This window comes from Colossoma macropomum, unplaced genomic scaffold, assembly GCF_904425465.1.
Source record: "Colossoma macropomum unplaced genomic scaffold, Colossoma_macropomum, whole genome shotgun sequence".
NCBI classification, from domain to species: domain Eukaryota; kingdom Metazoa; phylum Chordata; class Actinopteri; order Characiformes; family Serrasalmidae; genus Colossoma; species Colossoma macropomum.
In genome coordinates this window covers 27,318,364-27,329,975 of record NW_023494810.1, presented here as the reverse complement: position 1 = coordinate 27,329,975, position 11,612 = coordinate 27,318,364, and the positions used below count along the sequence as shown (strand labels likewise).

At 38.0% G+C, this 11,612-nt stretch overlaps 1 protein-coding gene across 2 annotated transcripts in view; it reads right to left on the bottom strand.

Moving 5' to 3' along the window:
* Positions 1 to 358: 358 nt before the first annotated feature.
* Positions 359 to 11,612, bottom strand: part of LOC118799908 (synaptoporin) — a 53,743-nt gene continuing 42,489 nt past the window's right edge. Inside the window, exons 4-6 of one of the 2 annotated variants that reach the window (XM_036560005.1) lie at positions 5,730 to 5,928; positions 4,226 to 4,417; positions 359 to 3,469 (exon numbers count right to left, since the gene is read on the bottom strand). In XM_036560005.1, coding sequence (XP_036415898.1) covers positions 3,212 to 3,469; positions 4,226 to 4,417; positions 5,730 to 5,928 — 649 coding nt within the window. In that variant the 3' untranslated portion in view covers positions 359 to 3,211. The remainder of the gene's footprint in view (positions 3,470 to 4,225; positions 4,418 to 5,729; positions 5,929 to 11,612) is intronic. The other variant, XM_036560006.1, reaches the window with a different exon arrangement.

The following is an 11,612-nucleotide window of genomic DNA, read 5'->3' as shown; positions in this document are numbered from 1 at the left end:
TGATTTTATGGAATTGATTCTGTGCATCAGGTACACCTCTGAGAAAACTAAATCGAACTGTGTTCCTGAAACATTCATTCTGACAAAGAATGAACATTGGCTAATTAAAGCATTTTCTTAGCTAGTTTGTTTTGTGCTGCTGATTGTGCTCTGGCACAGACAAGAGGGATTTGGGGCGGGTTTTAGAGGGGGCATATCTTTGTCAGCAACAATTCAGCCCCAGTAGTTTAAGAAGTTGTCCCCAGACGTGTATTCTCCTTATGAGATCACAGCCAGATGAATCCACCATACACTACAGATCCGTCAGACACAAATTTTCCTTTAAGGGAATTAAGAGAATGACTAATGGACTCTAGAGCTCTGTACACAGTCTTTATTGGCATGTGCAATACCATTCACACCAAGTGATGATTTACATAAAAAAGCAAAAACCCATTTACGTTAAAATGTAACACAGACAGCAGAGCAAGCAGCCTACATTGATGCATGGTGAAATATTTGTCATTGGTTTACCTTTTCGAGCCTCATGCTTTGTAATGATCATATTAGCAAGCTTGCTTTTTTCAGTAACAAAGTTTTATTTTTTCTTCTCCACATTACCAACATTCACTTAAAACAGCAAACAGTGACAGCGATGTGTAGAAACGGGACAAAAGCAGGAGAATACTGAGCAGAGGAGGTCAAGGTTGATGGAAAGTTTCAAGAAAAAGCACGCTAGGCTGTGATCCCTGATGGCAAAGCAACGGAGAATAAAAACAGAAACGATGCATGCAAGCAAAAAGCCTGTATTGGCAGTAAAATAGCAGTAAAAACACAATTATAAGCATGACCTATGGACATTTAGCATTTTCTCCAAGAGCTACACACAAGAAGGTCAGAGTCAAACTTGGCAATGTTGACCAAACAGACGTCCATTAAGAGGAATTCCTTCAATTTTTCAAAATTAATGCGTGATTAAGATGGTAAGATGTAAAGAAAGTCATTCAGAGTGCTCCGTTCAGGAGAAACCAAGTCAGAATTGTTCACGCTGGTGGTGATAGGAACTAGATGTCCAAACAGTTGTTTCTAAAAGCTGCCTCACAGAAAGTTATAACATAAAATGGTTATGAATATGCTGCCTGATGCATTTTTGGACAGTGGCAATTTGCTATTACTTTCTGAAGGTTTTAATAGGGAAAACCGAATCTGTCAGTAAATACCACTTAAATACCACCCAGTAAATAGCACTCTGCTGTGCATAGTATGGCCTAAAATTGGAAGTGGTATTTAGCCGTATGTCAACAACGTCCAGAAACACCGCCGACTTCTCTGAACTCTAGCTCATCTGAAATGGACTGATGCACACTGAAAATATGTTTTGTGGTCAACTTTTCAGACTGTTTATTAATATAATGGATGTTGTGTTCTCCAGGCCTAAGAAGTAAAGGACTATCCTGACTGTTACCAGTATAAAGTTCAAAAGCCAGTGTCTTTCATGATATGTGGGTATCAGTGGCAATAGCATGGGTAACCTGCAAATCTGTGAAGACACCATTAATGAGGAAAGATACCTGCACATTTCTGAGCAACATAGTTTGTGAAATGTACCTGAGACATTGTTTTATATTTGGAGGTGCATACAGAGCATTGAAAAGCAAAATAGTACTCATTTTCAGACTTTTTCATTTTTAGATTTTTCAGACTTGCTACTATTTTACCATCAGCAACATTACATATGAAAACTCAGAACAGACATGTAGGTTCACTGGTGGTTTTGGATAGTAAATAAAATGGCTATATTGGCGTTAAAGGCATTGCGACCCCTGGTTCCCTCTACACAGCACCGCTGCACATCAAACCACTCTGAATGATGGTGTTTACATTTCAACCACTGAATTGTGTAGACATTTTGAAAAATCTGTAGAATTCCACATTAAAGGAATATTCCAGTGTTTTTAAATCTAATCTCTATCTGCCACATCTGTAGCATATGGTCAGTTACCACGGACGACAAGTGCCCTTTGTCTTCTGTTATAAGCATGTTTCAAGTCAACGTATTTACATTCTTTTCTGAGAACAGGGAAATAAATCAAACATATTGTCTTTGGCTGCTGACCATATGCTACAGCTGTGGAAGATAGAGCTTAGGTTGATAACAATATATTCCTTTAAAAAAGTCATGAAAATCATAAAGGAATGGTTCATAATATTTTTTTCTCAGAACATTATATACAAGTTTTCAATGTACAGGTTAATACAAACTTTTTTCATAGACTTTTATTATATTATATAACATTTTTTACCTTAAGGTAATAAAATTTTACCCACTTTATGTAAATTAACTGCACAAACAGGCACATTAACTTTGACGGCACAACTTCATGCACCTAGCCAACACAACATATAAAACCCAAAGAGTTACAGCATAGAAACGCGGATTACAGATCTTTTTTTTTTCTTTTCATACACCACAGTGCAAACCGTTTGGAAAATACTGACTGTTAGAAAGAATGGAGCACCCTTCACGAAAAAACACAAGCATTACATTAGTCAGGGAATTGAAAATCCAGATAATCGACAAACAGTTAACAAGCAATCGTACAAAGAGACAAAACAAATTGTACTCAATTTACTCTCGGATTTACAATTCATAAATCCTTCTCGGAATATCAGGAATTACATTAACAATACTGATTGTTTTTCATTTTTACTTTTTAATTTGGGAAAACTGTCACATTATTGACATTTTGTGCGTGGAAAAGACAAGAAGTTTACTTCTATATGCAGATGCTTTGTATCCCTGCAATAAACTGAGTAGCAAACATTATTCTGTACCCCTTTACTGTCCTCATATTGTTAGAAATACAAATAAATGTTTTGATTGCCAAGTTACACCAGTTAACATCATCACCCTCCTGTGACCTCCAGCATGCTGATGTCTGCCTTTACAATTTGTTGCCCCATCCAAATACACTCTTAAAAATAAAGCTTCCTAAATGGTTCTTGGTTTGGACCATTTAACTGGTATATAACCTTCACATTATATGGAGGTTTTCAAACTTTAAAATGGTTCATCATTGCACAAAACTGGTTCTTTAAGGAACCATCCACTGAAAGGTTCTTTAGGGAATCAAAAGTGGTTCTTCTATGGCGTCACTCTATAAACCCTTTCAAGTACCTTTATTTTTAAGAGCGTAGGTCACATGTGATTGGAAGACAAAGTCATGGCTGGTCAGTAGGAGGTGGGCCCACTTGAGGTGTAAGTTCCCACCTGGCTGTACTCTGACTGGCCGAGGTCTCCCGTCCCGCTGAAGCCACCTCCTGATTGGTCGAATGTGCCCTGGTTGTAGGATTGCTGGTTGAAGGGAGCAGCCTGTTTTTCTGGAGCGGATGATGGGTACCGTGCAGCGCCGCCCTTGTGCCAGCCAGTCTCTTTAAACACGAACCAGATGTTTCCTGCCCACAAAACGAAGTTCAGGTAGCCGAACACCTAGAAATAAACACATATACAAAATATCGAAATGACCCTTACACTCATTTGCAGTTTGAACACCCCCAGTCAAATGATATATTGAGCTGATTTTCTAAGTGAAAGTAAGTTAACATATCCTCTACCTTAACCTTAAAATATAATTTTTCTGCTAAAATTTCTATTTATTTGAGTTCAACATATTGGAAAAAAATTAAACCTAAAACAAAATATGTGCTGTTGCACAGGCCACATTTCACGTTTTTTTTTTTCCCCAATATGTTAAATTCAGCAATTAATCAGTTTTGGAGCTATGAGGCTAATGTTGCTAAGATGTAATGAAAACTTATAGCCCACCAATTAGCATCTATGCAAACGATTTGTTTATATGTTTTCCAACACTGTACGATACAGGCCTACTAGTATGTATATAAATGGACAAACACACACACTTAATAGCTTTTAAAAAGTAGCAGCAGCCATTCTGAAGCATGAATTTTATCTGCACTAGTGTCCATTTTTTTCTCAAACCTAAAAAAATCAAACTTCAGATAACAAATATGTCTTGACTGACCGGCTATATTTGGGGTAAGGGGGAAAATTGCATACATGTGATTTTCTAATGAACTATCACTTTAATCCCAGGCAAAATGCACCTTTACTTTAAGAATATAAAACTGAAATATACATTTGCAAACCTCAAGCGCCATGTGAATTTTCCTAAAAGTTTATAACCCAAGAGCAATTAAAAAGTAAATGCTTCATAACAGTACACACCACAGAAGTGTTGAGGCCTGACCAGATGGGCCCGTACACAGAGCCGCACTTGTTCGTCTGCACCTTACAGGCAGACATCAGCAGAACCACCTCGTCTGGGTCAGTGGCCATCTTCACGTCTGACAGACCTTTCGCCCATGCAGAAGAACTCACCAGCCACATGAAGGAGAAGACCACCGTCACTATGAAGTCCTGCATGGACATGAAACATTGTGTTTAATGCATTACTGTCCAAATTAAAAAATGTGTTACACATACTGAAACCTGTTATTAGAACAATTTGCAACTAAATTGGCTTCGTTTTATTGAAAACATTCATTTCAAAGTGAGTTAGAGTGAGTTGCACACTGCACTGTCTTTCTTATGATCTATAATGGCCTTGTTGATACATTTTGCTGCACGTTTAATGTTCACCTCGCACCCAACTGCATTATACTGTACACTTGTTTATATGCATATGGGCAATACGCTTGAATTGAACCAGTACAACTAGACTGAACAGGCCAGGCTCACTTTCTGAACTTTCACTACAAGTGATCTCTGTCTCTGCACAACCAGAAACCCAGAACTAGAGCAAATTATTTAAATGTACAGTCACTTATCATGTTAGTCACACTGCTGGGTCTCTGTTTGACTCGTGGGACGTTACTGTTCAAGCAGACACATATATCACATAAATGAGACAAACCATTTGCAAAAAAAGCTTAGAATAGCCATGTCTTCACCCAGTAGCAAATATCATGACATCATCAATCAGGTTATGTAACTATATAATCATAAAACTGCTCATAACGTACATTGAAGGATCCATATAATGGATATAATTTTTTAATTAAGAGAGATTTCTGTAGTATTTAAACATTGTTAACACAGTTTCAAAACATACAATTCACCCCTTAATCCATACAGTCTGTATATGGAAAATTTAAATTCAAAGCATCCATATTTGGAGCACTGGCTTGTCAGAAAAGTCTGCCATCTGAAGCAGATCATTTGGTTACCTCACACAAGAACATATCTTTGGCTATTAGTGTTATTCACTATATAAACATATAATTTCTTTCAAAATGACTGAGCTATTAAAACCTGCCAGATGTTTGCAAATATTCCCACAGTCTGTAAAACTCCATACAATTCTAATTAAAGACAAAATGAACAGTCGGGATAGCATAGCAATGGCCTGGCAACACCTTAGCAACCACCTGGGATAGCATAGCAATGGCCTAACAACACTTTAGCAACCACCAGGTATACCACAGCAACAGCTTAGCAACACCTTTGCAACCACCTGGGATATCTTAGCAACCACCTAACAATCACCAAACAACAAAAAACAATGAACGGTGTTAAGCAACTGCTCTTTTTTAAGAAGTATTAGCTGTAACTTAAGTTTCATTGACAAACTTTCTTGAATGTTCTTTGTCTTTTCATATATAGGCCTAACTAACAGCAGGACACATACTGAACAGCTAAGTTAAGTAGGTTAAAGGTGTTTGGTGCTTACAATAAAAGGTCCACGGTTGTTCTCGCGGTATGTGTTCTGAAAGAATATGTAGACCACAGTGGCCAGCAGAGAGTAGAGGAAGGCGAAGACGGCGATGGTGACGAAGAACTCAGCGGAGGAAGAGAAATCTCCAACCAGGAAGAGGCGCTCCTGGCTCCTGCCTTCACATGTGGGCACGTCAAAGTACACCTGGTTCAACCTGGAACGGATGAGTAAGGAATGAGTCAGGGCTCAAGTAATGCTGCTTTCAGGTGCTCATCGGAAGGTTGTTCATGCCAGATGTTTAATGAATAAAAACGACTTCACTTCGTTCTGGTGCTCATTCAAAGATACACCCACTGTATGGAAAAAGAAAGCATGGAGGTCCAGAGGATACTAACTGCTTTTTCTATGCCAGAAAAACACATAGATTAGATACAAGCACATCAGGTATATTTTTTCACATTAACCACTGAATTCACTGTTAGGTCGTGTTATATGTCAAATCAGGTAAACGTGTGTTTTTCCCGGTTTCTGACACCCCTCAAATGGAGCACAAGACTAGTTCTAGACAAGCTCTAGTCTAATGGTATACAGGAAAGCCCCAACCACTAGGATTTGTGTGTACTTACTTTAAAACCACAAAGGCATTTTAAAGATTCACATATTTTAGTTCAATCTGCAAGAAAAACCAGTATAGAGCAGCAGGTCACCACCAAAACCAGCAATGTGTTCTGGTTGCTTGTATGTTGGTCAGCAGCAATGAAAGTTATTAGGGTTATCGCTAGCAAAACCAGCATATGTTGTGTTTGGATGCTTGTATGCTCACAACTCACAAACTGAAAACTAAGACATGCTATAAATGCAAGTAACACAGGCAGAAAAGGGTCAACCTCCCTTTAGAATCTTACTGTACTGTAAAATGTCAAAAGCCCCACAGAAAAACATTCTTTTCCACTCTAAGCAAATGTTATCTACCAACAGCTATTTCAACTAACTAAACTATACTATACCTATATATCTTTAACTAACTCTATATGTTTAGACTTAGCATTAGCATTTGTGTAGCATTTTGTTTCAGTCATGTAGCCTGAGTGTTTTAGTTGCTGTTTGTTACCTAGGCTATAGTCTTGCTAGCTGTGACTGGGTCAGCTAGTCACAGTACTACCTCAGACAATCCTTCATCACTGGAATAGCATATACTGAAATAAGGAAGACCCTTTGTCCCCTTGACAAAATCCTATTCAGAAGATCAGCAACGCTAATCTGAAATGCCAGAAACATGAGCAGAACATAGCATTAGTATTTGTGTAGCATTTTATTTCAGTCATGTAGCCTGAGTGTTTTAGTTGCTGTTTGCCAGCTAGGCTAGTCTTGCTCACTGTGATTGGGTCAGCTAGTCACAGCACTACCTCAGAAAACACTACCTCACTGGAACAGCATATCGCTGTTGTCAGAAGAAAACCTCATATCTCCAAAATGGTAACTTTACAGGAGAAGGAAAAAACATACTTTACTTTTAATGTAAGTCAATGGAACCAGAATTTTTACTAGATCATTTTGGGACCTTTCTTTTAGTCCATTCATTATGAAATTTATACACAAAGTAAAGGGTAACAGGTATTTTCAAATTGTTTTCAGATACAAGGTTTTCTTCTGACAGCAGCGATATACTGAAATAAGACCCCTTGAAAAAATCCTAGTCAGAACATCAGCAATGCTACCTGGAAATGCCAGAAACATGACAGGAACATAGCATTAGCATTTGTGTAGCATTTTGTTTCAGTTATGTAGTCTGAGTGTTTTAGTTACTGTTTGCTAGCTAGGCTAGTCTTGCTAACTGTGACTGGGTCAGCTAGTCACAGCAATACCTCAGAAAACACTACCTCACTGGAACAGCATATACTGAAATAAGACCCCTTGACAAAATCCTAGTCAGAAGATCAGCAACGCTAATCTAAAATGCCAGAAACATGAGCAGAACATTGCATTAGCATTTGTGTAGCATTTTGTTTCAGTTATGTAGCCTGAGTGTTTTAGTTGCTGTTTGCCAGCTAGGCTAGTCTCGCTAACTGTGATTGGGTCAGCTAGTCACAGCACTAACTCAGAAAACACTACCTCACTGGAATAGCATATCGCTGTTGTCAGAAGAAAACCTCATATCTCCAAAATAGTGACTTTACAGGAGAAGGAAAAAACATACTTTACTTTTAATGTAAGTCAATGGAACCAGAATTTTTACTAGATCATTTTGGGACCTTTCTTTTAGTCCATTCTTTATGAAATTTATACACAAAGTAAAGGGTAACAGGTATTTTCAAATTGTTTTCAGATACAAGATTTTCTTCCGACAGCAGCGATATACTGAAATAAGACCCCTTGAAAAAATCCTAGTCAGAAGATCAGCAACGCTAATCTGAAATGCCAGAAACATGAGAGGAACATAGCATTAGCATTTGTGTAGCATTTTGTTTCAGTTATGTAGCCTGAGTGTTTTAGTTATTGTTTGCTAGCTAGGCTAGTCTCGCTAATTGTGATTGGGTCAGCTAGTCACAGCACTACCTCAGAAAACACTACCTCACTGGAACAGCATATACTGAAATAAGACTCCTTGACAAAATCCTAGTCAGAAGATCAGCAACGCTAATCTGGAATTGTCAGAAACACGAGAACAGAAAATATACTGACAGATGAGGAACATTCTGAAACCTGAAGTGGGCTATGTGATTAGCTAAAAGGATACTTGGTGCTTATTTATTAAAATGCACTGTAATACATACACAGAGCAGTCTGTAAATAACTAGACAGTACAATAATTTTTGTTGGTTTGGCTCAATATTCCAACATACATGGAAGTCAGAATTCGGCGAATGTATGTTGCTGTCTGCTGCATTCAGCTACTAGGTGAAGTGTTTTTTTAATTGTCCGCATTCACATTAGGGCTTACTGAGTCCTAAACAATATTATATCCTAAACAAATCTGCATGGCCTTACTTAAGATCTTCATGCGGTTTGAGCAGGTTGAGAGAGGTTTTGGGTATGTATTTATGGAAATAATTTGGGTGACTATTGACTTCTAGTGTTCATTAGCAACGTTAGCCTCATAGCTCAAACACTGAATCTAAAGGAGCAAAATGTGGCCACTGACTGAATACATCGGGGGTAAGTAGAAAATTGTGTCAATTTCTTGCCAAACCATTAGCATTTGTCAATGTATGAAATTACACTTGGATGGGTTTGTTTTTCTAAATTTCCACTGGTTCATTTGTCATCAGTTGTTCACACAATGTCATGGACAGCTGGCATTTTTAGTACTTGGTTGCAATGAATCAATTCACCTGTCAAACGACCTACAAACAGAACAGAGCGGCAGAGTCTATCCCACCTACTGTATTCTTCCCTAGTGGAGGGAGTCAAGACTCAATCAATAACCCTTTCAGCAAACCAGAGACAGAATTGAATAAAAGAATCAAGAAGTCAGGGAAGACTCTTGATATCAGATGGTACAAGCGTTCAGCCTGTGCCTGAGGGGAACTGGCAGGTATGATAAGAGAGGAGACAGCCTGAACCAGCGTCAAACTCACCTGTCCCTCCTCTGCGCTGCCCTGCAGTGATATTACTCACTGGAGATGAGAGTTTCACACTGATATTAATTTCCCCATCTCACAATGGCATCTAATTCTGGCTCATCCGTGTATGATATCCATGGAGTGGGAGCTTGACACTTATGAAAGCAAAAGTGGAGATCTGAGGGATGCTTCAAAGACCTTTACCAGCCTCGACACACCTTTTGAGTATGTGTGTAAGCGTTTGACTTCAGGGGCATCCAGACATATTTTCTCATTTTTACAGGTATGTTCGATGTCAAACGGTTCAAAGAACAACTGAAGACAAATCAACAGACTTACAATATTCAGAACATAAAAAGTATATTCATTCTAAAGCTAAAAATGAATCCTACCCTCCATTTAAACCTATTAAAACCAAAGTTAAAGAAATATGCCAGTCTTTTTCAACCTAATATCTATCTATCATTTCTATGTCATATGGCTGAATACTATGGACAATAATTTTGACACATTTTGACACATTTCCAAGAACAGAAACCTTGTTTACTCAAAACTTAGGGGAACCTTCAGGGTCTTCTAGGCCTTCGGAAAAGACTTAATAATTTCTGGGAATTAAAAATTATGTCTGTCATTTTAGTTCATTTTTATTCAATAGAATGCCACTTGTACTTAAACACTGCAAGTATGGAAACAAAGGGTTAAATTCTTGACATGCTCAGCTGAAAACTGGCCAAGGAATTGATTTTCTCCATGGTATTAAGGATCTAGCTAAACAAGCTCTCCTATTGGTTAGGAATTCAGGAGCTGAAGAGAAGGCCTAACGTGTTATCGACCATCAGCATAATTACAAAGTGACAGAGGAATCAACCAAGTATGGTCTGATATCCAGTGGGTGGGACCGATTTCATGAGAAAAAAAATGTCACTCAAAGCCTTCTGGAAGTCCTAGATGTATCACTAACTGGGAAATACAAGCTACAGCCTAATCAGTGGGTTGTTTTAAAGGGGATACAGCATTAACAGCTCTATACCAGGCGTTTCTACTGAAAGAGGTCAATTTTGCTTTTATTTTTTTCACAAGTTTCAAGTAAAATGTGGAAGGTCTTTTAGAAGCTTCAAATGTCTGATTAATCTAGAACTTCCAAAAAATGTCCGTGCTGTTAGCTTAGCGCTAACAAACTACTGGAATCCCATAGGGGTGCTAGTAGAAATTAGCATTGCTGCAGAGGTGGGTTTTTCCTCATGTTTTGACCAAGTGTTGACTTATATGGCTTGAATTGAAGGCATAGCTCTAATAGGCTTATGATAGAAGCTAATGGGAAGCTGCTGAATTCTGTGAATAAACACTGAAATATGAATATGTAATGTAAATTTAAAACCACACACATTCTACTTTATACAGGTCTTTCAAACTCTTTCCACTGGAAAACTAGTCTTATCTCTGAAAGGACAAGTTATGCAGACTTCTAAGCTGTTGTGCTGAAGGAACGGTTTGTTTTTGAAACAGCAGTGAAAGTATAATAACAGGACATCTCATTTGGATTTGGTTCAGTTGTATTTGACACAACTGAATTTCTAAAGCATTTTAGGGCTGAAAGAATTATTTGACGCTATCGAAAATGTCGACAACAAAAAGTCGTCAACAAATATTTAATTAGTCGATTTTGTGTTTACATTTCTAAAGTGATGTTCAACCTAGATTTAATAAACAACCTAACCTGAAAAGGGAAGCAATTCACTTACAGTGATGTACCCATGGGAGCAGACAGCAAAAGAAAAAGAACAATCTGGAAAGTCAGAAGAATCTGGAAAGTCTGGGAGCATTTTCTGATAATGAAGAAAATAAGCTGGTTTTGAAGCAGCAGAACGGTGAGTAAACAGCAGCTTTCCTTCCATGCTGGTGTTCAGACAAACTGAACGACTCCCTGAGTTCAGGCAGTTTGCTCTAGAAAATTGAAAATGTTATTACTAATACATCATCACTTCTGAGAGTCTCTCATGACTATATTCCGTGGACACCACTGTCAGTTATCTTGATATTTGCAATAAACTTGATATCTGTCTGCATTATACCAGGTAAGGTGGGTGGGGAGTGGGCAGGGCTTAAATAATTTGAGTTCTGTAGAATCAAGACATTTTCAACACATGAAAAAAACTATTGAAAACTGAAAATACATGTATTATAATACTTATATTCCTCAAAGCATTACTGGTCTGATTATTACTGTTCTGATTACTATTATACTGGTTATTATCTGACATCAGTGAAATTGGTAGTGAGTGAAGTAGTTTAAATCCAGCTGGTTGCAGAATCGTTGCAGGCTTTTGTCTGCAAA